Raw genomic sequence first — 26,267 nt, 5'->3', positions numbered from 1 at the left:
CGTGAGCTTCACAAGTATGTACATATATGTAAAAAGGGTGCGGTAATGAAAACCGGCCATGTACATGTATATACGTATGTTTTTTTTTGTGTGTGTGTGTGTGTGTGTGTGTGTGTGTGTGTGTGTGTTTGTGTGTGGCAGGCTGCTAGGGTCACCCACAACCTAATCGATCCAGTATATGCAGTCCAAGATTAAACATTAGGCTCTATAATAACAAGTGCATGTTGGTTTAGAGCAAAATGCATTGAATACAGCTAGTACAAATTTGAAACACTTGTCATTCTCTCTCCGTTTACAACTAGTTGCACAAAATTCTATCACCTATGGCAACAATTTCTAAACAAGGAAACAGTTATACTAAGTACAATCCTTAACATTCTTGATAAACATGACAAATTGAATAAATTTGCTAAGATTTTTCTATTCATGATAAAAATGCTTTGAACATACAAAACTGAGATTAGCTAAACAACAGCAAAAAATTTTCATGCCATGGTGGTAGAACAAGCTATTAATTAGATGATCTGCATGCAGTCTCAAATGTTCTATGAAAGATGATCGACACGAACAAAATATTTTTCAACAGTAAACTTTTAAACAGTAAAGCATCTAGATTAAGAAGAATAGCATAATATTAAATCAAAACATGAATCTGAGAAAAGTCTGACCTTAAAGTAACTTTGAGCAACATAATGTAAGCTAATACTCCATTATACAATGTACAATCAATATCTTGTTTATTCCATTTCAGACAGTGTTGCAAACTAGTTGTTCTCCCTGCAGTCCAATGCTTCCAAAACAAAAATTTTCTGAGAAACAAGAGGATAACTCTGCACACGGCATTAACAGCCAATGTTGCATCACGAGGACTTATGCTGGAACATTTTATTTGTTACTTCATAATACCGAAGTGCTCAAGTCTAAATCTCATTGATAAAGGTGTCTTTTGAACACTTAATTTCTTTTTCTTAACCCGAGTCTCTCCTTTATTTTCCTCCTATCATTTCACACGTCTATCATTACTTAATTAAGGTGTTCTTCCAGTGGTGATCCCTCAAGTTGAGCTAGTAAAATGCCATGCCATTAAATAAACAAAAACATTCTCAGAGGACTGGTTATCTGACTTTCAGCAGAGAAAGTTGACCCGCACACCTCAAGTCAAAACTCAATTGTTCATGTTTCTTCTTCTCCCTCACTTATAACGTTACTGCACTTCGCCTGCAAACTAATGATCGCAATGATTCAAATTTTGGTAGACGTTAGTTAACGCGGCTTTATACTTAACAATAATTACCGGAAGTTTGGGTTCTTCACCTTATTGTTTGGGGGAGGCCACAAACCTATTGACCACCCCTTGTACATTCTTTCGTCGTCAACAAGATTAAAGCACACTGATTATCGCCCAAATCTAACAGTAACATGGATCAAACAATGTCATCCTGTACAGCAACCAAGTTAGAGTAAAAGTCAACTCATAACTTTCATTTCAGAAGCTATCATTGTGGCCACTAATGTGACAGCACTGACTTGTCTAGGCCAAGAATCTGACATCTTTGCAAAATATTATCAAGCAAAATCATCCCTTGGTAGGAGAGGTTATTAACAAACTCTAAGGAGGGGACCGGAAGGTTTGCTGCTGATTACTCATCTGAAGTGAAAATGATCTCTGTCATTTCTTCACTCAGTTGTTGATAGTTCGTGGCCTTCCTGTTATCGCCGAGATCTCCCCAGGCGAGGCTTAAGTTGTAAAGCGTGTTCACAATGTCAGGATGTGCAGTGTCCTCACCATAGATACTCCTCATCATCTGTAGTGCCTGTTCATAATAGATGACCGCATTTCTGTGATCCTCAAGGTTACTGAAGGCGTTACCCACGTTGTAAAGTGATTTTGCGATGTTAGGATGTGCAATGTCATCACCATGGATACTATGGTGCATCTGTAGTGACTGTTCATGATAGCTAAGCGCCTTTCTGTGATCGCCAAGGTCGCTCCAAGCTCCAACCAAGTTGTTAAGTGAGCTGGCGATGTCAGGATGTGCAGTGTCCTCACCATAGATACTACGGTACATCTGTAGGGCCTGTTCATGATAGCTGGCCGCCTTTCGGTAATCACCAATGTCGTCCCATGCTCCACCCAAGTTATTAAGTGAGTCGGCAATGTCAGAATGTGCAGTATTCTCACCATAGATACTCCGCATCATATAAAGTGCCTGTTCATAATAGCTGGCGGCCTTTCTGTGATCACCAAGATCATCCCATGTGTTACCCAAGTTGCTAAGTGAGCTGGCGATGTCAGGATGTGCAATGTTCTTACCATGGATACTCTGCCTCATCTGTAGTGACTGTTCATGGTAGCTAAAAGCCTTTTCGTGATCACCAAGGTCGCCCCCATCTGCACCCAAGTTGCTAAGTAAATTGGCAATATCGGGATGTGCAGTATTCTCACCATAGATACTCCGGTACATCTGTAGTGCTCCCTCACTATAGCTAAACGCCTTTTCGTTATCACCAAGAAAGCGCCAAGCTGCACCCAAGTTATTAAGTGAGTCGGCGATATCAGGATGTGCAGTATTCTCACCATAGATACTCCGACTCATCTTTAGTGCCTGTTCATAATACCATACCGCCCTTTTGTGGTCACTAAGGTCACCCCAAGCGTTACCTAAGTTGTTAAGTGATCTAGCGATGTCAGGATGCGCAGTTTTGTCAGGATGTGCGCTGTTTTTCCCATAGATACTTCGCCTCATCTGCAGTGCCTGTTCGTGATAGCTGACCGCCTTTCTATGACCACCAAGCTCTCTCCATGCGCCACCCATGTTGTTAAGTGAGCTGGCGATGTCAGGATGTGCAGTGTATTCACCATAGATAGTCCGGTCCATATGTAGTACCTGCTCATAATAGTTTATCGCCTTTCTGTGATCCCCAAGGTCGCTCCAAGTGGTACCCAAGTTGTTAAGTGACCGGGAGATGTCAGAATGTGCATTGTCTTCACCATGGATACTCTGATCCATCTGAAGTGACTGTTCATAATAGCTAACTGCCTTTCTGTGATCTCCAAGGTCACCCCATGTGTTACCCAGGTTGTTAAGTGACCAGGTAATGTCAGGATGTGCAGTGCCCTCACCATGGATACTACGGTTCATATGTAGTGCCTGTTCATGATAGCTGACCGCCTTTTTGTGATCACCGAGGTTTCTCCAGGCTCCACCTAAGTTGTTTAGTGAGGCGGCGATGTCAGGATGTGCAGTGTCCTCACCGTAGATGCTCCGGTACATCTGTAATGCCTGTTCATAATAGCTAAGGGCCTTTTCGTGATCACCAAGGGAATTCAAAGCGTAAGCCAAGTTTCTAAGTGTGTCGGCAATATCACTGTGTGCGGTATTTTCACCATATTTAGATAAATACTTGTGTAGTGTTTGTTCTGAGCATGTCTTAACATTTTCGAAATCGCATAGACTTTTATATACCTCCGCTTTCAGCTCTGAGGAATTGTCAAAGAAGGTTGATGATTCTTTCAACGGAGTGTCGGTCAGCTGTGAAATAAAGTGCCTCAGTGGTCTTTCTGTGTAATAGTATCTCATAAGCTGTTTTGTATTTGAGATGTAAAACACTTTCTGTAATTTCTCCTCAATGTCCGTATCGGTCGACATTGACGATAAGGCTGACATGTTCTCCACCTGCCCACGGTTGTTCATGTATGTCCGCAGCCTCAGTTCTGCTGAGATACTGACCAGCACCATCAAGTGATGTGCGTTCTTGCCACTGACGACTCCATTGTCCCTTAGGTTCTGGATTGTCTCCCAGATTGTAGTCGGTTGTATGTTATGAAGTAGTGCCCAAGAGGACACCGCAAGGCTCGAAAATCGATATATTTCCTTTTTTACATTTAGCAGACCGGCCGTGTGAGACTTAGTTTGAAAGATAGGTTCATTCTCACTGAGGTCAGTTTTTGCCATTACCAACTGAACTTCCCCGTTACTTTCTTCGAGTTGCTGCGTCCATAAATACATGTACTCATCTACCAAGCCCTGTTCTCCTGCGATAAAAGACACATTTCCCAGTATATATGCAAGATGGTAGCCTTTCTTTAAATGGAACGTGAGGTCGTCTTTTAGGATGTTGGTCATATTACTTGGTGTGTGGATGAGTTCACTTGTTCCTGTGCTGTTTCTACCCCTGCCCAAGGGAGTCTTGCATGCATGTGGCATGGCTCCATCGAAGGCAAAGCCGCGCGGTGTTACTGAGTCATAAAACCACTTGTCCAGTGGGTCGTCTGAGTAGAAATCATTCAGAGACTTAATCCCCATGGCAGGGAGAATGGTCTCTCCCAGATTTATCACTTTGAGATGCAGATAATGAGTGAGGTTGCGGAAATAACTAACATTATATTCGGTTTCCTCCTCTACCAAAATGGCAAATTCCAGATCAGAGTACGGGGTTACCAATCCTGTGGCTTGTGAACCTAAACCTATCATGGCGTACTTACAGGGAGGAGGGCCCATTACCTCTACACATTCATCTACAAGGCCAGCTATGAACATTTTACGCTGATCAACAAGTGTCTGAAACAATGTTTTGATCGCTTCCACTCTCTTCATTTCCACTTCTTTTATCTTTGGGTCATTGTCATCAAGGCTATATGGATCTACCTCTTGTTCAATTATTTTGATTTCTTTTTGGACGTAGTCCCTATCAGCCATCAACATCAATTTGTGTTTCTCTGTATCGTCACTGTATCGAACAACTATCTTCAATACTTCCTTAACAAATAATTCACCTATCTCTTTAATTGCTTTGTTTATATCGTCTCTCCTTGACCTTACCAGTGCTGCATTACAGAGTGCTGCAGCCTTGGTGAAATCACCCCCGTCCTTTGACTGGATTCCTCTCTTCAGATAGACCTCGCCTAGCTTGCACAGAGGCTCTGCCTCCTTCCCGTGTTGACCTGTAAGTTTAAGATTATCAATGTTCCATTTTAGCCTTCGCTTATGTGTTTCATTTGTCTTCAAACGCCTGCCTATAGAGACCACGGGTTTGCAGTAAATATAGTTCTGGGTGTCGACAAGAACCGATGATCTCGAACCATCTATACGTAGTTACTTTTAAATTATTTACACTAAGTTCATACTTAGACCCACCATTGATATGGACAGACTTGAGCGCGGCTGCAAAGCTTTGTTCTGCAGTGTCCAGGTCTCCAGTCTGCAGGGCCCTGCAGCCAGCATGAAGATGTTCTTCGTATCTACTGTAAAGATTTCAGAAGACAAAACTATTACAAAATGTATTTATAATTTGAATCGTATCTAATTTGTAGTACAGAGTGTCTGAGTTGAAGCAGAACTATTAGCCCTTGTCCTGTAAGTTTTTTTGCTAATCTAACCTCCTTACTTGACAGCCGCCCCAGATTCTTGTAATTTAGCCCAATCTGTAAGACATAAACAAAATAGTACAAAATAGAAAGGCCGATAAAAACGCGTCAAAAGCAGCCAAAGTATAACCTCTGCTTGAGAGTAAATTTAGGCCAGCCTTTTTGTAAGCCCCTCGCATTTCATCATTCTACATTCGACAAGTTCTTGAATTGTTTAAATTCTCAAATTCTCCATAAAAGCAGCTGGGGCCCAAAGATGTATTACTTATTCATGAACCAAAGACGTATCTACAAAAACGGCCATGTCCAGAGCACGAGATGTGAAAACCACAGGTTCTTTTGCAGTACTGCAAGAAGCCATCAGGTGGTCCATAATCAAACATTTGTTTTTGCTGACACCCACATTCCAAATAACATAAAGATCCATCCACAGTTTCTCGAGCTTCTCTGTTTATCACCATATTTACATTATGTGCAAAGCATTTAGGCCTGGCTCAACCGCTCCCATATCTTGAACAAATTACGATGCGGACAATTTACATTTTCATTTCAAACACTTGTAAAAAAAGGAAAGAAATGGGTGACACTAACTTGTTATCGTCAACTCGTGTCGGGTTTTCAGCTTTCTGTAATTCAAGCGCACTGAAGAGGAATAACAAAATGCATTATCATACAATAAATAGAGCTTTTTATCTAAACTCGGCACAAAAAAGTTTGAAATATCAACTTTAGTATATCATATTTCCACTATTTCTGCATACATTTCAATGTATAATATACCAATCGGAAGCTTGTATGATTCTCTTTCCTATAGTATCAACCTTATTATGACTGTAAACTCATGAAACGGGCACCAGGCCTGCTTACAGGAGTATTTCAAGAAAAATAGTGTCCAAATTTCCCTGATTCTGTTCAACATTGTATCGTCTTGTTGGTATTGTTGCGTGTGTCGGTGACTCAGTCAATCATTTATTCACATCACGTTTGGAATACAGAACATACCAGTTTGTTATAGCACATTTGAGTAGAGTATGTCTGCCCTTTCGGCAGTTGGATATGGCCGAATAAAGCGTGCAGGTGGCTAGGAGAACCGCACGCTGACACGGCAAGAGTAACTTTCAGCGTTTGGTGGTGGAGGCCGCGTCATAGTGTGGGGAGAGTATAACCGCTATAGGAAAAACAAGACTCGTCATCATTCCAGGCAACTTCAATGTGTTGAGATATAGGGACACAATCCTCCATCAAGTCGCAATATCCTACCTCTTCAATATTGGACCAAATTCCATTCTGCAAGATTAAAACATCGTCCACACATAGCAAGGACCATCGAAGACTACCTCCAGGATGCTGGAGTACAGTCTTAGGATGTAATAGCCTTACTATGTATACGGCTTATGGCTAGCACCTCTTGGTTCAAATTTGCTTGAATAAAGAGTAACTGTGGCTTTGATTGACATGTCCTGTTTATTCAACTTGCCTTCATTCACAAGTCAATACAGACGGAACAAAATTAGCTGAATGGAGTGTTTGACTTTAGTAGGGTAATTGCGGCACTTTATTTTTATGACCACCCTGTACGCAAACAGACCTGGTGCCCGTTCCATAAATTTACAATCATAAAATACTCTACTCAAGTATGCTAAAAGTAATCTGGGATGTTCTATATACCATATCATTGTCACCCGCGGCCATAACAACCGTACGATGCAGTGTTGAACAGTAGCGGGGAAATTTGGGCCCTTTTTTTTGTGATCCACTCAAGTAAGCAGGCCTGGTGCTTGTTCTATGAGTTCATAATGACTTTTATACCATTGAAACGAAGATCACACAAGCTTTCTATTGATATATAACACATTGAAATTGATGCAAAAACAACAGAAATATAATCAAACCAAGTTGATATTCCAAACTTTTTATATTCCCTATAAGATAGTCAAAACCAATCACAAAGACCCAGCATTCCATGTAGTACCTACCTGTGTAGACGGTGCATTCCGTCTTTGATGACGTCAATTGACGGCGCAGCTAAGAAGTGGTCTTTCCGTCCTCTAACGTCTTGCTGACGCTGCGTACGTGCTGACCTCTACAAGATCCAATAGGAAGACGTACATGATAAAAAATGTCGACAATTGTATATCTATTTTATGAACAATTGAACAAGCAAAAGCAAGTGTGAAGCCATTGTCAACGCACAGACAAAGCAATGTTAAAACACACACAACTTCCAGAATTTTTCTTTTCTCAAAGATACTCATCTCAAATCATATCATTTATAATAGTAGAGTGCATAAGCTACGCCGATTTAAGGACCCACAATCATTAAAAACTCACTTGTGTGATTGTTGTAGTGATCGCTTTCCTGACTGTTGCTGTGTGTAGTAAGCGGTGGACAATGGCCACTGTTCCCTGTACGTTGTTACACCGCGCCAGTGCCGTGTTGTACAGAGCAGTAGCTCTGGTCAAGTACCTAGTGTCTCTAGTTTCTGTTGCTCTTTCCAGGTACACATCACCAAGACTTTTGATCGCGTCTGTTTCTAACGTGTTGTTGTCGCTTACTATTCCCTCTACCATCAACTGTGCGTATCCAACCATCACAGAGTCTGTGTCACCACCGGCATTCCATTTCTTGTCCATATCTTGAAACTTTCCTGCCACCTTTGCAGGTGAAGTCGTTTCCTTGTCTTTAGTTGGCTGCTCCTTATCCTGTGACCCCTTTGACCACACCCTCTGCAAAAGCTTCTCCGTGTATTTGAATCGGTGTTCTAAACCTTTTCCCTGATCCCGATGGTTACACCGGGCCATAGCAGCCACGTAAAGCGCCAAGGCCCTGTTGAACTTCCCTGCGTCCTTCCCGAGTCTTCCCTTCTCCATGTTAACGTCGCCCAGACTTTTGAGCAGCTCCACTTCCGCCAACCTGTCCATGTCAGCCATGGCGTCCACCAGGGCACGGAGGTAGCCTGTCTCCGCACAGGCTAGTCCGTACCTCCTGCCCTTCGCGTCCGCCTCTCGGAGTTTCTCACAAACTCCCAACATCGCAAAGTTGATCTGTGCTATGGAAAGGTCTCTAAAACTATTCGTGTCCACGGGAACAGGAGCCTGCGGTAGCATTTTTAGCTCCTGCAGCTGACTTGAGCAGAAACAGGTGTCAACATACAGTACGTCATCTGTCAGTCCAAGGAGGTAAAAAGGGTCAATACACTTAAGCTTTCCAAATACTCGTAAACATATCGGGTAACCTGTATAGCTGCTTCAAACTTAAGCGCCCTTGCCTCTGACCATAGTTAACCAGGCAGCATGGTTGCATATTTCTTGACCACCGTTATTAGAAAAGAATCTAAATTGAATTATTATAAGAACAAAATTTATATTAATTGAACATGTTGAATATATTGTGATTAATGGAACATACTATCAGCCTACCGTGTATGTATCTAAGGATTACAAGGGAAGCGTGGTTTCTTCTTTCATGACACTTTTGGATCCAATCTAGAATTGCAGAAGTTCGTCACAAAATAATAAATGCGCCAACCCTGACAAGTAGCACCGCCATGGACACCACTTTGCTTGTCCAAGCGATGTCTGAACTCAAAAGATCTATTTGTTCAGGCACCGAGTTTTTCATTCAAAGGTAGTGAGGTATGTTAACCTATTTGTGTTAGGCTTGGTGACGTGTGAAGGCTGTTTTCATTTCGTCTCATTTACATACAGCAACGTGAGAAAGTCTCGTCCCTGTATTACTCCGAGTGTTTACTCTAAAAGAGTCCGGTGTCAAGCCGAATCCACGAGATTGCCAAATCCACGCGCTAGCAATTATTTGGCTTGGTGCCAAATTTGTGCGCCGTGCCAAATACTAGTATAGGAGACATAAGGTGCGCATGGGGGTTTCAAATATACTGAATACATTTTGATCGGCTATTTTAAAGTGGACTTAATTCAGTCAGTCTTTTAAAATAAATCAAAAGCTTAATGACTTAATTTGTCCAAATCATGGACAATTTCACTGAAGAGAAATGGTCGGTGGTCCATTTTAGGGACGAAATCGTATTGACCTATACTTACGATTAAGCTACAGGTCACCTCTGACCTTTGGCCTTAGAGAACGTAGCACCTAATTCGGTCTGTATTGCAAAACCAGTCTTTATTCCAAGATAAAAGAAAGTTACGTGTGTCCCAGGTAAGAAGATTACATAAATGACATTGCACATTTGAGGTCACTTTTACCTCAAGTCAGGCTTGACGAGCCTTGGCTTTGCAGTGTCCTCACCATAGATTCTCATCTTTAGTGCCTGATCATAATAGGTTACCACCTTTCTATGATTACCAAGGTTGTCCCAGGTGTTACCCAAGTTGTCAAATGAGCTGATTACATGTATGTCAGGATGTGCAGTGTCCTCACCGTAGATACTCTTGGTCATCTGTAGTACCTGTTCAAAATAGCTGACCGCCTTTCTGTGATTACCAAGGTTACTTCAGGTGTTACTCAAGCTGTTAAGTGAGATGGCGATGTTGGGATTTACAGTGTCCTCACCATAAATACTCCGCCTGAAGCGACTGCTCTTGATAGCTGACCGCCTTTCTGTATAATCACAAAGGTTCTTCCAGACGTTCTCCAGGTTGTGAAGTAGGGTGGCGATGTCAGGATGTGCAGTGTTCTCACCACTGGTACTTGGGTAAATTTCGGTATTACGGATCCCCGGTCACATTAGATATCACAGAGATGTAATCTATTACTCCAGAAAATATCACTCTGTCCATAGTGGGCACAGACCCATTTTAATAGAATCACTATTTTTTACCAAATAAAAAAGTTTTAATTTTTTTACCAAGATATTAAGAAACCACAATTTTCTTGTCATCATATTTTGAGTATGGGTGGATTACGCCAACTGGCCAAAATTTGATCAAAATAGATAGTTACATCAAAAGTTACGGCTCAACTGAAGAATCCGCAGGTGTCACAGGCCTTAAACTGCCTGAATGATGATTCGTACAGCTAAGAGATACAATCTAAGCATTTTAGGATTGACTTCTTTTATGGAAGCAGTTGTTGTTGTTGGTGTTGTTGTTGTCTCTCTAACCGCTTCAATTCGTCGGTATTTGGTCACATGTGTTTGAAGCAGTGGAAGACGACGTGTCCCACTTTCCTATAATGAGTGAGTTATGTGACGTTAACAGGGTTGTAGCTTTGTTTTCGTCCGTAAACATTTGTGGGTTTTGCAGGCCTCTTCGAATTACTCTTTTCTTTCCTGGTCGCTAGAGAGGTAGTTAGAGATAAAATGTACTTCGTTTTCCACCGGTTTCGACATACAATAGTAACAGACTCTGTCGCCCACAGGTAGCTTTCTTACCATCCTTTCTTAATTTCAAGAGGGTGGGCGCTAATTCTTAGTTTGCACATTACATCATGTTTAAATCTATTAACGTTAGATAAGTTTCCATTGAGTATCCCTTCTTTAGTTTCTTGAAAAATCTTAACTTTCCGTTATCTGTACATGTAGACAGTCTGTGAGAAAATGTTTCTTAACAATGTACATATATGATTATTTTCTAACTGCGAATCCATTGAGTTCCATAGAATAGAGTAACCGGCCATGAGTGAACTTTATTGCTCGACAATTGTAAAGTATAAAACACGACAATCATTGTCTTACGCCTTACCAGTTGTACTACTGGAGTGTTCTAGAAATAATTCTTAGCGTCCTGGAGAAGGGCTCAGTATCGGAGTTGAAGGCCAGTTATAGATGGAGGACGGCCGCTTGCTCTTTTTGGTCCTCTTATTCTTGGTATCAGGGACGGCTGTTTCTGTGGGGGCCGGAACCGTCTTATGCGGTGTCTGTGTCTTTGTTTTTGTCTCAGTCTCAGTTTGTGTCTGTGTCGGTGTCTGTGTCAGTGTCTTTGTTTTTGTCTCAGTCTCAGTTTGTGTCGGTGTCTGTGTCAGTGTCTTTGTCTCAGTCTGTTGCTGTGTGTGTGTCTGTTTCTTTGTCCGTGTCCGTGTTTGTGTTTGGGGCTGAGGTTGAGACCGAGGACGTTGTTTCGTCTTGGTGACTGGCCTGGACATGGGGCGTGCCTAGAACAACAAATACATTACACATCTCCTATCAGTACTGTATAGAGAACATACTGTCTACGCTGTGTGCATGTCTTTGGACTTTCCGTCGAATATAGTGACTTAAATAGCACGCATACGTAAATCTGGTGACAACTTTAACTGATCTACTTAATACCAGGGTGCATAGTATAGAATGACAATGGTTAATATATGACTGTCTCAAATAATTCTTGGATTAATGTCTCAATATAATCTCGTGCATCTATGTCAATTCAACTCATTACCTTAGAATGTCTCTTCTTGCATATAGTCTGATCATTGTCAACTAACATTATCAAAGCGGCGCCGAGTCGATTAGTCCATAATTTTCTGAATTGAATTTAGTTTTCCCTTGTGTTTACCTTCTCGGTTCGTTTGTTGAAACAGCCACAGACGTTGAGAATGAGTAGCGCGCACAAAACACCGTTGGTTAGAGTCAGCGCCATGTTGAAGGCGTAGATACCGGTAAACTCCTTGCTACGGCTGCATCCTTGGGGAAGAATAAGACAGTTCATTATTTCAAATGCTTATTTTATAAGCGTGTTTGAAGGTGAGAGTAGCATGTAAATAGTTCTAGCCTAGATAATTTTAATCCACGTCCAGACATTTTTCTGTTTATGTCTCAGAGGTCTGCAACTTTGACATATTACAAACAATGCATTTATTATCCACAATACACTGCATTGAGCTTGCGAAGTTCTAACCGACTTATAGAGCACATGGGAAGTTTGTTGCTCATACGTTGTGTTGACATTACATCGGGCATATATTACGGGCGATTGTGCAATAAATCACTTTAAAATCTTTAAACCTATGTGATGGTAGATAAATGAGATCTTTAGGCCGTCTTGGACAAATCTCTAATAGACTTTGAATTTGGATGAATTTCGACTTTCAGAGTCATTTACAAGCTGCAGGTATTACAGATCTAGAGTTATGAAGAGAAAAGTAAACACAGGTCACAAACAAACAAACGAAAAAAAAAAAATCCAGGAAGACAAGCGTCGAACGTACCTCCCTTTTCTGTCGTAAGGTATAGACTGGAGTTGCAGGCTCCGATCACGATGCCCAAGAACACAAGGGTGTGCAGCAAACAGACGGCTTCATAACCATAGGCTAGGACCATGGCCATCCACACCTGGAAAGTGACAGAAGCGCCGACAAGCGACATGTTCATGAACTGCAATTTCACTAACTATTGTTATTTTGTGAACTTTGAACTATGTACCCAAAGCCAGCTCAGCTTCATACCCATAGGCTAGGACAATGGCTATCCACACCTTGATGGTAACAGAAGCGCCGACCGCGACATATCTGTAAACTGCAGTTCCACTAACTATATTGTTATATATGTGGACTTTGAATTGTGTACACAGAGCCAGAAGTTCTATGTTTGAATCAACTTACATCCAAAACCAATAACGTTTTGACATTTTGAGGCCGTAATCTATAAAACATTGAGATTGATCAGGATATAAAGCAAGATTTATTGACATATTTCATTAATTAATGCTAGGTATAAACAAGGTCCCTAAATACATGTTATCAGCCCGTTTATCAGACAGTTAAATACAACCTTTGGTACGGCAATGTGGCATTCTACAAATAGGACCTTTATTTTTATCACCAATGAATTCACAATCTTTTAAATTATGCTGTGTAGCCATTATCAATAAATTATCCATATCATTGTGCCATTTCAGACAAGTTACTAAATTCGTTTTTTTGTGCTTTATTAAGACGGACAAAAATAAGGTTGCACTGCTTTCAAGTTAAGAACTCGTCTTAACAGTGCCACATTTACAAATGATAGCCAATAGTTAAAGGTAGTCACATTGCCGTTTTTAGGTCGTAATTCTTTGACAAACAATTGGCACTTTTAAAATCAAAATCACCATTCTTTATAGCTTTAACACTTAAATCCACACGCGGGGCGTTGTCTTAAAACTCTAAAACTTTAATTTGCAATAGATCGCGTAGGAATACATCTTCTTTATATAGTGACGTTACGGGGTGTAAAGGCGACTGTAAAAGGAACATTTGGAGATTTCACCTTTGTTAGGCGACCTAGTGAAACATTAGGTTATAAAAAAACATGAGGTTATTAAAACTAATGATACAGACTTTTGAAAAAGAAGGTTAAAGTTAATTTTGCAACAATTGTTACGAATACAATGTGATGTATATAGTATAAGGTATAAGGTACAAATGACTATATAATAACATTAACCTAGTACTGTAACAGTGTATGTAGATTCCTGGCTATGCACTATTGAGAGGAGACACAATGTGCAACGTAAGCTGTAGGACTACTTGTCACTTACACTGCGTGTGTTTGAGTTCGTATATTTAACAAAAATAACCCAGCATCCAACGACCGGCGAATTTAAATGTTCCTGCACACATACACGAGAGTTGGACGTGCTTAAACCCTGCTTACTGGGCGCGGAATACGTGACAACAACGAAAAACAAAATTCCGCACTTACCAAGCGATCATTCTCCGTTATAGTGAGGATTCCGATGATAAGTGCCTGCAACAAAAGAGGGGATCCACTCAAAATGGGACACTGATCTCAGATGTGTTTGTGTGGCATAATTAAACTATATCGTGTCAAGGCTTTAGACAGCTATTCATTGACAAATACATGATAAACTGCAGATTTGCTTGCCCTGGGTAAGACGCAAATGAAGTCCTCTCTACTGTGACCATTCCAGTAGTTTCAACCGATTTTATCCTTCAAATCAGCCTTGTTAAGAGTGTATCAAAGTATCTAACTGTTTCCACATTTGCAATTTGGAATTGGTTTCCTCATAGCTGAATTACCTTAGACAATAGTTTGTCTAGAAATATGGTACAGACATGGGCTATGTAGAACTGTAAATTTAACCGCCAGCCATGTTTCATATTACTATTCATAGCAAGGCAAGTCAGTGTTGTCATTTCTTTATCTTCTTGGTTACATAAAGCTTACTTAAAAAACAACAACAATTCTTCTTCTTCTGTATATTTAAAAATTGTCTTGGCTCTAGTCAGATCTCCACAACAGTCAGTATAAGACTAAGGTCTGGTAATTTACGTTAGACGAATTTATTGGATGATTAGACAACACAGGCGTTAGTTACTCTTCGCAACAAAACGATCGTAAATGTTATCCACTGGTAACGATTTGCATCTATGGCGTTTGTCGGGTTCTGTTTGTTTCGCAAATAAACAAACTTGAGAAACATTTTACAAGAAAAACTAACAGACCACATACACGAAGCTACTTTTTGCAAACACGAATGCCTCAGATCTAGGGCCAATACTATATTTTGGCTGATTTTTACGCCATTCTTTTTTCAATTCGGCTAGGTGGCCCAGTAGAGGCATACAAAACGGTCACTTTGTTGGGAGGTAGTCATGCAATTCTGATATTTTTTTTTTCTTATTTTGAACCAGACTGTCACAAAGATCTTAGACAGCATTTTTCGTAACAAGAAGACAGATGAATCCAGCACGACATGTACACGACTATATCCAAGAATTCACCCATTCAGTTTTACCGTCGTACCGAATATGCAAGCTGTATACCTATCGTAGAGGCAGCGATGAAGGAAGAGATACTGCCGACGTCTAATATAACGAATTTTGTACGACATATACAAGACTACATATCCAAGAATGTTAACTTATTCATGTTAGGATCGTACGAAGATCGTACAACGAATTTACCGGATCTGCCGTCGAAGCTGCGATGAAGGAAAAGATGCTGCCGATGTCTAGTGAATGTTGTACGGCATATATACGACTATCCAAGAATGCTCTCACTCAATTTACGATCGTGTACGACGATCGTACAACGAATATGCCAGTTGTACACCTACCGTGGATGCAGCGAAGCAGGCGAAGATACTACCGATGTCTAATGTTGTACGGCATATACATGACTACCCAAGAATGCTCTCACTCAATTTACAATCGTACGACGATCGTGCAACGAACATACCAGTAGTAAACCTACCGTGAAGGCTGCGACGAAGGAAAAGATACTACCGATGTCTAACGCCACCAGGAAGCTGACTCCACTGCACACACCGGCTACAGAACCCAGGATCAACAAGTTCACCGCCAGGACTTTGTTAGTCACAATCCGGAGCTCCATAACAACGAGGGAAAGACCAGTAGTAGTGGTTTCAAGTAGAGCCCCAAAAAGAGTCTGGTTCAACTACTTCTGTTTGATGTCGTTGCTGATCTCTGAAGAAACCGCTTGTTTTAGATGAAAACTCCTCAGGTTTCCATCTCTCTACTGATCAACCAACTGTTTTCTCGGATCCGTGGTAGTTTTCGAGGAAAGTTTGATATTGCTCAGGGCACCTACCAATTTTGAAATAACGCTCACTGTATTGCAACCACTGACTTGACATCTTACAACCGTCCTGGCTATAGAGTACTAAGGGAGGTCCAATATTCGTCACATTCAAAACTGTACTCTCTGGCTTATGTTTTCCCGTTCTTTAGAAGGAACCCGGTTATTGAAAAAGCATGCTAGAAACGCTTCCTAAACTGTCGTCTGCAACAGTTCCGAGTTGTATTTGTTGTAACTATGAAACGGTTTGCATAAGAAACGTTTCGTGCAGAACTAATATACTCAGACACGCATGCGCACGAATCCATACAAATACAACCCCTCCCTGAAGGCCACGTTGATTTGATTATATGGGTGGCACCCTCAATGAACTCAGGAACTGATGCGAGCGTGCGAATGAGAAATAAGTTGTCCCCAATGCCTTTATTTAGCTTATTATGAAAGTTCGAAAATGGCAATACCAGGATTCTTCTTTTTTCATTTTTCATACCTTCTTCTTTGGCTTGTAATTCATAATGGCGTTCTTTGATATTAGCATCCTTTTTCGGATTTTGTTTTCAGTATACGGCATATTTACTCATGATGCAGCTGCTTTGTACGATTTACAGTCGAAAGCTTTTTGGAAATCGACAAAAACTGATGCGCGCGTGGATGTCATTCATATAATGAAATTAACATATAATGAAATTTACAGCATACGGTACGTTTTGCCCATTTTCATCTACTTTGTACGATTTACAGTCGAAAGCTTTTTGGAAATCGACAAAAAGTGATGCGCACGTGGATGTCATCCATATAATGAAATTAACATGGCCCTACTAGACGTTACAAATCCACCCGGATATCACCATACGTTTTTTCCTACCTCATAACAACTGGGCTACAGGACAGAATCCAACCTTCGCTCCGACATACCAAGTCTGGCACGTGTAACTCGTATCAAACGTTCAACAGCTATATTACTTTTAAATCTTCGACAAACGCCAACACAGATTATCATTTTTAGATCGCGAAGTAACAGATCTGATAGGTGAAAATGCTACAGTAACAATTCACACTATAAATAAAAAGCTATTAACCAAGCTTTGACAAATGTATAGCTCTATCCTGGTAACATATTTGGCCATATGTGACAGAGTTTATGAAAAACACTGCACCTTTTGACACCAAATTCTGGGTTTGAAAATGGAGTTTCTTTGTAAATACCGGCTTGTATGTCCACCGTGAGCAAAAACAAGTCGTTGATTTTTAACAAACACTGTCCAAACATTCGACACGTATTACACCATATCGTGATAACTGTTTGGATAGTTTTCCTTCAGTTTACAGTTGTTGTGACAAAACACCGTCTACAAACATCAATGTGCAAAACATTTGCGCACGAAATGCCTACTGAGTTATAATGTGTAGGGTCCTGCGAAGCCCCGGACATGGAATGAATGGACTTTGACATTTTAATTGCTTGGGTAAGCTATGTTTGCTTAGCGCCTGAATTCAGCTTAGGTTTGAAATTGGTTTTTGATCTACCCGTATCTTTGCGTTTCTCTGGGTTACCAGGGTATTTGTGGGGAACCTTTTCACTAGACGGCGATTGCGCTGCGCTCTCGCTGCGACTTATATGAAATTTCTGTAATTCTTATATTGTACATTTGGAATATCTTGTAAAATGTGTAAGTATGACTGAAAGACAACAAAGTACACATAGCGTTAAAAGATTCGGTTAATATCTTTCAAATTCGTTCAAAAATTTTAGGTCGCAGGTTGTAGTGATGAGGTTGCCACCCTAGTGGAATGGGGGTGTTAAAGCTCGAAGCACGAAGTGTACGTACTTGTCTTTATTTGCTTAATTTGACCTCGTCTGATATTCATGACCTTTAAGTTAAAGGTCACGTAAAGTGGACTGTTTTAGCCAAACATTTAATGTAATAGAGTAGCCATACATTCAAAACAGTGTAGGCAAAATCGGTTCTCTTGAAAATATGTGTAGCATACTATACAGTGGAACCTATTTAAGCCCTACGGACTGTATGTTTTCAGTTTGTTTGTTTGTTTGTTTGTTCCAGCTGGCCCAGTGTAAGTTTAATCCCGGAGACTGTTATCTCCTATTGCTCAAACTGCTAATAAACCCGCAGAGTTTGCCTCTGAAATCAGCTGAACGTTGTGTTTTGTCTATGGGATAGCCGACAGGGGGCGCTCCTAGATGAACTGTTCGAAAGTTTGGCGAACTCTTTTGAGGACGTCGGACCCAAGCTCTGTAGTATCCTGTAAAGTCAAGAGAAACGGTCAACTGGATTGAATAGTGGTTACATTGATCAGTTTGTGTTATTTTGGTATCAGGTCGTTTCGTCACTTAGTCTGTTTACCGCAGTCACTTCGCCACAGGGTAAATGTCGTTTCGCCATATTCGAAATGTTGTTTTTCTCTTGATAGCCTTATAGCGTCAGAAATTGTATCCCTGCTATTACCTAATGTATTCGTAGATGTCCACGAACGAAATCGTGACATCGTGTTTTAGCTATATTCGTATGTTTCCGCGGAGCATAAAAATTATGTTAACTAACTGCTGCATGCCAAGCTGAGTACTGAAGTACCAGGCTATCCCATTTTTTGACGTTCAACCAACATATTGTTGCACAAATAAGACTCCTGGCAAATATCGTCACTTTATACATGCAATGACACTTATGACCCCCTCCTACAAAATTGTTGTGTTCTTGACGTCAATGCTGGAGATAGAAGGGTCATTCTGTGAACAAGTTTGATGGAGATTGACTGAAAATTTAGAGGGATTAGTCCCTTTAGTTTAATCCAGTGTTGGAAGAAATGTGTTAGCATTTTTTCATAATACAGGCAACTGAATAATGTTTTTCATATGTATTATAATAAGTGTAGAAGAGTTCACACTGAACTGTAAAAAATTATGCCTACCTCCAACATAACCTTATCGCATGGTGGCTCGGGTGGGATGAAGACGCTGGGGTCTTTTATTCCAGCCGTCACGTCTGTGAATACCTGAGTGGTCACTGTAGAATCTGATGGAGAATGTAACGGACGAGTATTATTTGTTAAGTCGGTTATTCATTGCTTAAAGCATACTTAGCCTTAAGGCTAAATTTCAATATTTCCTATGCATATTCTTAACAATGGGAATCATGGGAGAAAGAGGCTGTCAAAAATCACCTACCTGACTTTTAGAACATGAAAAACTCACATTGGCAAGGTTGTCCGACCTCTGAAGAGTAATTTAACGACAAAAAAGGGAAAAAATTTACGGCGGAATTATATTATACGCCATGAAAACATAGGTGGGAGACCTTTTCACCCCCTTTCACTGCATGTAAACAACACCAAAACACCTAACTTCTAAGGCCTACTGCAACCACAAATATCACTAAAAATCTGTTTTTTCAACACAGTATAGAAGCTACAACCCTTGCCTATAAGATGCACCCCCAAAATCCAAACATATCCCAAGAAAAACAATTTTACAGCCACTTTTCCCAAGCCTACCTAAGCATTCTGAGGGCACTAAAACTGGGTCATCTGCGCAAGTCCGGAAATACTGACATTTGCCCTGTCACCCCCCTGAACTTGAGAATTGACAAATTTCAATCATCTCGCATGATGCGGGTAAGAGTTGTCAAACATTATCCCAAGTTTCAAAGCTTTCTGACCAAGAATGCTCCCAGGGGAGTAGATCTCATGGCAGGTGTCAGAGGACTTTCCTCAAGGCTTTGGCAGTGGTCTGAGGCATTTGATAGGCGCCATAGCATTCACCAAAAAGTGACACAAACTGAAGAAAAAGTTAAAAGCTGATCTTTTTAGCATAAGGAGAGTAGTCTCTAACCATTTACACACCTAAAGCTGTATTGAAAAGCGCTCAGGTTACACTTTGAAGCATTTTATGAGAGTGCATAATGCATTGTCAATAAAAGGTACAGAAAGTAAGAAATCAGCCCCCAAAACACTAAAATGGCAGAATTTCTTAAGAAATTTCAGTCAGTTGAGTCAGGTAAATCCTTTCTATTGCCCACATAACCAATTTGGGGGAACACATTAGCCCCCAAGGATATATAAGCCCCCAAGGGCACACCTACACCCCCCCCCCCCATTCTGTGCACTCCCAGTATCTGCTCCAAAGTGTGGTTGAACAGCATTTAGATACAAATTTTGGTGTCTAAATTGATGGAGAGTAGTCTCCTTGTGACAGGGTGAGCAGATTTTACCATTTTCCCCTGTTTGTGTCACTTTTTGCTAAGCAATATGAAGTCTAATCAAAGCCACAGGCCTTACCACAGGCCTCCTGACACCTGTGCTCCCTGGGGACCAATCCTAGGGGTAGGGTCTCCGTGAAGTCTTTGAAACTTGTGACGATGCTTGACAACCCTTCCCGCATCACTTGGAGTGTCTTGACACTTGCCAATTTTGAACTAGAATACCCTACCGAAAGCATGCAGGCTAAATTTCAATATTTCCTATGCATATTCTTAACAATGGGAATCATGGGAGAAAGAGGCTGTCAAAAATCACCTACCTGACTTTTAGAACATGAAAAACTCACATTGGCAAGGTTGTCCGACCTCTGAAGAGTAATTTAACGACAAAAAAGGGAAAAAATTTACGGCGGAATTATATTATACGCCATGAAAACATAGGTGGGAGACCTTTTCACCCCCTTTCACTGCATGTAAACAACACCAAAACACCTAACTTCTAAGGCCTACTGCAACCACAAATATCACTAAAAATCTGTTTTTTCAACACAGTATAGAAGCTACAACCCTTGCCTATAAGATGCACCCCCAAAATCCAAACATATCCCAAGAAAAACAATTTTACAGCCACTTTTCCCAAGCCTACCTAAGCATTCTGAGGGCACTAAAACTGGGTCATCTGCGCAAGTCCGGAAATACTGACATTTGCCCTTAAGTCGCGGTGTTGCAGTGTTTCAGAAAGCCACTAAGGGGCGAAGCTTTACCGGGCTAGTGCTTGCCCGTCTACAGGACGGAATTCCACGCCTTTGGAGTGTACGCTTGCAAAGTTCACGGCTGTGCAATACAACTAAACTAAACTGAATCAACGTTTCAGGCTATTTTTTATAGGTACAATGCCTACGGCCTTGCAGTTCACGCCTGCAAGTCCACAACCGTGTAATACGATACGACTTACCACTTTTATGGGCAGAATTCAGTCTCAAACAAATGAATAAAGATTTAGCTGAAATCATGTTTCAATGCCCATAACGATATTTCTTATACATGACAGGCACGTGAAATCCAGAAGTTTTTTTTTTTTACTTTAGAGGAGTGAAATTGATTGACATATCTCTACTGCAATACAGGCACTGCAGTAGGAGGTACCAACGACAACCTCGTTTTGATGCATGACTCTGGGTGACACCGTTAAATTCAAAATAGCCACCGTAGTTAGCAATAGGTCACTTCCGAGTGCGCATGTGCAGGGACAAGAATTGTAGATGATATATCAAAAATAAATGACCCTGCGACATGATCAAAGCACATGTCTCTACATTGTTACGCAATCGAGACAATGGTCTAGACGAGAACTTTTACGTTTACAAGTTAGGGGCCTTCATATTTGACATATTACCTACAATTCATGTCGCTAAACATGCGAACTCGGAAGTGTGACTTATTTTATGTCATACCTGGGCCGCGAAAACGCTCGATACAGGTGTTCCGGACCGTGTGATAACTTCCGAATTCGGGTTCTAAGTTGTATCACACGGGCTTCCTTCTAGTAAATCGAACTTTTTCGAACTGGCCGAATACGGCACGGTTAAAATTAGAATACCAGATTCGGACGATAGAATTGATGCTGTTACAATCTTTTGTTCGAGGAAACAACATTTTCTCAACTTCTGGTGCATTTCGCATCAAAACATGTGTTTTCTCAGGTGGGCATGACATAAATGAAACACAACACGGTGTATTCCGCATCACCTTCGGTCCCAGCCCTCCCGCGGATCGGATCACCCTTCGGCCGTCGGGCGGTCCTTTCCGCGGTCGGGCTTGTACCTCGAGTGATACGGAATACGCCGTGTTGTATTCTATATGGAAAAAACGTACGCTCTCTAATGAGATTGACGGAGAGTTGTGTGACAGGGTAGCAGCCATCCCGAGTCATGTCGGAAATGGCGTAGGTGTTGTGGTTCCCAGCTACCGTCGTCATGAACGAGTCACACTCCAGCCCTTCTGCTGCCATCCCACCCAAACTAAACGATCCTATGTGGGTGGCGTTGTCTGCGGGGTAGAAAACATTATATTACAGAAAGTAAATTTTACAGACAAAGCTGTTCATATTTTCTTTCCGCTTGCTCTAAAGAAATTGCAACTCTCTGTTTAATATATTCAACAACATCCTGCGAGGCGATAAGTAGACAAATATATCCACGGATGTTTATGCCGTAGAACCAATAGTGTAAATGACATGCTAGACCCAATATGTTGACTTATTCATACCTATAGATATCCATGTATATCTGTTTAGTTGAACTGTAACTACTTTTGTCGGGTCAATAAAGATATCATATTTTATGGTGATACACTAAGTAGTGACACCTGCAAAAGTGACACCTCTACTGGCGTAACATTGAGTATAGTTAACAGATGTGAAAAATGTTTTGTTACTTTGAGCATAGTTGTGTTGATAATAGGCTATAACAAACACACTGGTGCCACGTTCTGGATTTGTTGAATACAGGACCTGGTATTAATAATATCATGACTTCTTGACTGTGACACCATATTTAGTGGCTTCAATTCTTGTTAGTTACTACCTTTATGGTATCTAATTTGAAAATTAAGGCATCTTATCTTTTTTTATCTTGTTTTTTTTGCGCTTTTACATCATAAATTCTGAGTCAGCAGAACTTATCATTTACTAGCTGTAAACCAGTACTTGGAATAGCACTTTGATACGGAACCAGATGTCATCATGTTCGAATGACCAATCACTCAGATCACGTGAGTTCGCGGACGACAACGATTGGTCAAAACTGCAGAACGGCTGTAATCTACGTTTCATGACTTACCTGGGATACACTGCTTTCTCATTGATCCTTTGAGGACAATCTCCATACAAGAGTTGCCTTGTATGACGTACTGCATACCCTGTGGGCAATATCAGCACTGTTAGTTTCGATAAACCGGCAAAATGTCCTACCCCATCAGTAAGTAAAGAAAAGTCAACCCAACACGTAGAAGGCATCATGAGTTTCTGGAATCCTGAAGAGAGCCCATGAGTTTGAGAGAGTGGGTATGAAGACCTAATTTTACATGCATGTGCACACTTTCAGTGGAATTACACAAAACGTTGAAGCAACTTTACACCGAGCGAGAGTGCTTTTCCAACTATTTTCAAGCCTTGGAAAGTCTGCAGAGCGCTTGGAGATAGTCTGGGAAATGATTTGGAAAATGCTTGAAAACGGTCCGTAGAAGACTTGGAAATGGTTGGGAGAAGGCTTGGAAATGGTTGGGAAAAGGCTTGGATATGGTTTGGAGACGCTCATACGCTTCAGGCTTTCGTAGAATTACATATCTTATTTTATTCATTTATTTCATGTACCTTCTTGTAGTCCTGAATAACCCTGAGCTTGGTATTCCCAGACCCGGTCTCGTTCAGATTCTCGGTAAGTGCTAATTTCTGGTTGGTGAAGTCATACGACACCTGTCAAACAAGAAACGATAGGTGAGGATTCACTTTTACTGTTACTAAGTAATGGATAGTCTTGGCGAACTCGAAACTGCGATATGGCACAAGTAATACAGAAAATGCAAAAATGTGTGTGTGTGTGTTTGTATGTGTGTGTGTGTGTGTGTGTGTGTGTGTTTGTGTGTTTGTGTGTGTGTGTGTGTGTGTGTGTGTGTGTGTGTGTGTGTGTGTGTGTGTGTGTGTGTGTGTGTGTGAAACGTTACATGGTAACACAACAAAAAGACTGGAGTCGAAAATTGGGTAAGTCAATTTTTGGTGTTGGAAATTACAGTTCAACTTTATCCAGAATGACTTCTACCAACATAGAAGAACTTTCAAGTTAAAATTTAAAACGTCTCTGTATCTGTATAAAGCCCTTCGGGATAACGCACCAGTTTCAGATTCATAGCCTTTGTTTAATGAAAATATTTCTCTCGAGCTTTCTAATTATATGAAACCGCCCATAAAAACATGAATGCAATCGTGGGATATTTTAACACTTTTTTTTTCCTCAGGGAAAGAGATCATTGTAGCCTGACTAAAATCGCGCCCCTATCGGCCGGCCCTACAATTGCCGCGAGAGGGTCATTAACCCCAGCCAGCGAGAGATTTTGTAAACAAAGGCTAGAGATCATTGCAAACCGGGTGCCATTGTAAACAATAAATACGGTTCCAAGTAAAAGTTACACATAAACCATACAATGGAAATAATGAAGTAACAAACGTTTGGTGTTCAGTTTAGTTTCTAAACTCTACCTCCACACTACCGTCCACGGTTCCTAACTTGTCATCCACCAGAAATCCCTGCAGCTCCTGTATCGTGCCCTCCCATTGGTCGGGGGTACAGCATGGTTTCTGTCCAGCACACAGCCCCAGTACGGCCCACAACAGGACCACAAACACCTGCATGATGCTGTTGAAGGTGGGCAAGACTTGTGACAGAAATAGACTGACTATCCATTTCAATTAGCAATTCAACCAATGACAGCGGTTCGAGCAATTAAAGATACATAATGCTGCTGAATGTGGACACGGCTTGTGACAGTACTTACTCCTCATTGCAATTAGGAATTCAACCAATGGGAAGTGGTTAAATATCGAATATTATAATATGATATATTTTAATGTCGAATGCAATCCAATTGCAGAGGTTGAAAGGTCCCCTTATACAAGTAAATGTTAACAATGATAAGGGGTGTCCGAGTGACCCTTTGATACTAGTAACACTTGAAGAACATCTAGATAATCTACATACTATTAACTACTAACTACTAACTGGTATATATAGATATTTTATGATAGTGCTTCTTATTGAGTAAACTACGTTGACTGATAATAAGGGAGATTTTAGCAAATGATCAACAAGTTTTGAAAGGATCTAAACGGTTACAAAATGGAGTCCTAGAATAATAACGTTACACGAGTAATGCTGAAATCGTAGCATGTGCTATAAACAGCGAGATTAACAGAGCGTACATGAGATATAAATGGAAAAAGCTTGGTTGACCAAAATCGCAAAAGTTTCTACCATAAATACCTTTATAAACGGGTGAACTGGGAGAACTCTATCTGGTGGACACTCGTGACTGCAAATATAGCACTCAGTGACCCGAGAAAACAAACAGGTTACGTTTACCTATATGGTAATCATTGACTCGGGTTGTGGGTAATGAGGTAAAGGTGAGTCCTGGTATACACCTTTCTCACGTGGCGGCCATCATAGATTGAAGGCGAGGTCAATGAGGCAAACAGACAAAACTTATTTCTAAAATCAGCTCTTATTTAGTTTGTCCCCAGACCACACACATTTTCAATATAAGATCAAATAATAAATATTATAACCAGTGTTATGCAGCGAAATATGTAGCAATTTAGACTCGCGTACTGATCCCATATTCCCGTAAGAGATGCAAAATAAAAACATAATAATGCAAATATTTGACAGACATGCAGCTATTCTCTTATTGGTCAATTTTATAATTTCCATGCTATCACTGGTTGAACTACTTATTATGATGGACTGTCTTTTGTTTGCCTCATTTAACTCGTTTTAGATCTGTCATGGCCGCCGCATTCATTCATTCCTGTATTCAAGATGTGCACTGATGTACTTTTATAAAAGTGACATTATTGTAGTAGACTGGCATTGCTTAGGCCCCCTTTCCACTAGGACGGCGATCGTGCTGCGCTCTCACTGCGACCTAAATAACATTTGTGAAACCTTCGATTTCACACTCGGTATATCATACAAAACGTAAAAGTGTGCTTGAGAAGACAACAAAACACACAAAGTGTAAGAAGATTCGTTTATTTTCGATACAATTCGTTGAACGATGTGTCAAATTGTAGGTCACAGAGAGATCGCGGCGAGAGCGCCGTCCTAGTGGAAAGGGGGTATTACCAAGGTGGTAACTACACCCATGACCTCCATATAGGTGCCACTTTTACAGCTATTCACTATTTACCTAGTGTCACTCCTACAAGTACAACCGTTAGCATTCAGCACAGCATATTTGCTCATTTTGATAATTTTTCGTCATGTTGACCATCTGCAAAAAAAAATTAAACATTTTTTTCTGAAATCATGCGAAAATTAATGATCACTCTGATGCCATACAATTTACTTGCTGTGGCCTTATGGTGTTTGCACGTCGAAGTTTCAATACATATTGTTGTGCTCAATTTGACCCCTTTTGAAAATGCATATAGAATCTCTTTGGAAGTGTTCTTGCCATTTCGCATGGAAGCTA

At 40.8% G+C, this 26,267-nt stretch overlaps 3 protein-coding genes across 3 annotated transcripts; all 3 read right to left on the bottom strand.

Annotated features, from left to right (window-relative positions):
• Window positions 1–571: 571 nt before the first annotated feature.
• Window positions 572–8,463, bottom strand: LOC118419821. The gene is made up of 5 exons (XM_035826426.1): window positions 7,700–8,463; window positions 7,345–7,451; window positions 5,960–6,010; window positions 5,139–5,245; window positions 572–4,945 (listed from the first exon to the last, which is right to left on the bottom strand). Exons 1-5 carry the CDS (start codon window positions 8,399–8,401, stop codon window positions 1,641–1,643), a joined length of 4,272 nt encoding a protein of 1,423 aa, XP_035682319.1. The 5' UTR covers window positions 8,402–8,463; the 3' UTR covers window positions 572–1,640.
• Window positions 8,464–11,060: 2,597 nt separating this feature from the next.
• Window positions 11,061–17,539, bottom strand: LOC118420181. The gene is made up of 5 exons (XM_035826895.1): window positions 15,460–17,539; window positions 13,945–13,989; window positions 12,471–12,594; window positions 11,819–11,946; window positions 11,061–11,435 (listed from the first exon to the last, which is right to left on the bottom strand). Exons 1-5 carry the CDS (start codon window positions 15,598–15,600, stop codon window positions 11,061–11,063), a joined length of 813 nt encoding a protein of 270 aa, XP_035682788.1. The 5' UTR covers window positions 15,601–17,539.
• An 87-nt stretch (window positions 17,540–17,626) lies between these two features.
• Window positions 17,627–25,123, bottom strand: LOC118419853 (mammalian ependymin-related protein 1-like). Its single transcript, XM_035826507.1, has 7 exons — window positions 25,055–25,123; window positions 24,274–24,430; window positions 23,392–23,493; window positions 22,859–22,937; window positions 21,894–22,067; window positions 18,733–18,836; window positions 17,627–18,066 (listed from the first exon to the last, which is right to left on the bottom strand). The coding sequence occupies exons 2-7, from the start codon at window positions 24,424–24,426 to the stop codon at window positions 18,001–18,003; spliced, it is 678 nt and encodes a 225-aa protein (XP_035682400.1). The 5' UTR covers window positions 24,427–24,430; window positions 25,055–25,123; the 3' UTR covers window positions 17,627–18,000.
• Between the last annotated feature and the right edge of the window lie 1,144 nt (window positions 25,124–26,267).

The sequence above is a fragment of the Branchiostoma floridae genome, chromosome 7 (assembly GCF_000003815.2).
Source record: "Branchiostoma floridae strain S238N-H82 chromosome 7, Bfl_VNyyK, whole genome shotgun sequence".
NCBI lineage: Eukaryota > Metazoa > Chordata > Leptocardii > Amphioxiformes > Branchiostomatidae > Branchiostoma > Branchiostoma floridae.
The sequence above is the reverse complement of the archived record's forward strand: the minus strand, read 5'-3'. Positions and strand labels throughout refer to the sequence as shown.

Excerpts from the sequence above, each read along its gene's own strand:
- LOC118419821 (XM_035826426.1), bottom strand. The coding sequence starts at position 8,401 with ATGTTGGGAGTTTGTGAGAAACTCCGAGAGGCGGACGCGAAGGGCAGG. Across the intron at positions 7,452-7,699 it reads TCACTACAACAATCACACAA|AGGTCAGCACGTACGCAGCG; the intron begins GTGAGTTTTTAA and ends TGGATCTTGTAG. Across the intron at positions 6,011-7,344 it reads GGAATGCACCGTCTACACAG|TGCGCTTGAATTACAGAAAG; the intron begins GTAGGTACTACA and ends ATTCCTCTTCAG.
- LOC118420181 (XM_035826895.1), bottom strand. The coding sequence starts at position 15,600 with ATGGAGCTCCGGATTGTGACTAACAAAGTCCTGGCGGTGAACTTGTTG. Across the intron at positions 12,595-13,944 it reads TAACGGAGAATGATCGCTTG|GTGTGGATGGCCATGGTCCT; the intron begins GTAAGTGCGGAA and ends GTCACTTTCCAG. Across the intron at positions 11,947-12,470 it reads CCTTACGACAGAAAAGGGAG|GATGCAGCCGTAGCAAGGAG; the intron begins GTACGTTCGACG and ends TTCTTCCCCAAG.
- LOC118419853 (XM_035826507.1), bottom strand. The coding sequence starts at position 24,426 with ATGCAGGTGTTTGTGGTCCTGTTGTGGGCCGTACTGGGGCTGTGTGCT. Across the intron at positions 22,938-23,391 it reads TTATTCAGGACTACAAGAAG|GGTATGCAGTACGTCATACA; the intron begins GTACATGAAATA and ends TATTGCCCACAG. Across the intron at positions 18,067-18,732 it reads GCGATAAGGTTATGTTGGAG|GATACTACAGAGCTTGGGTC; the intron begins GTAGGCATAATT and ends TTGACTTTACAG.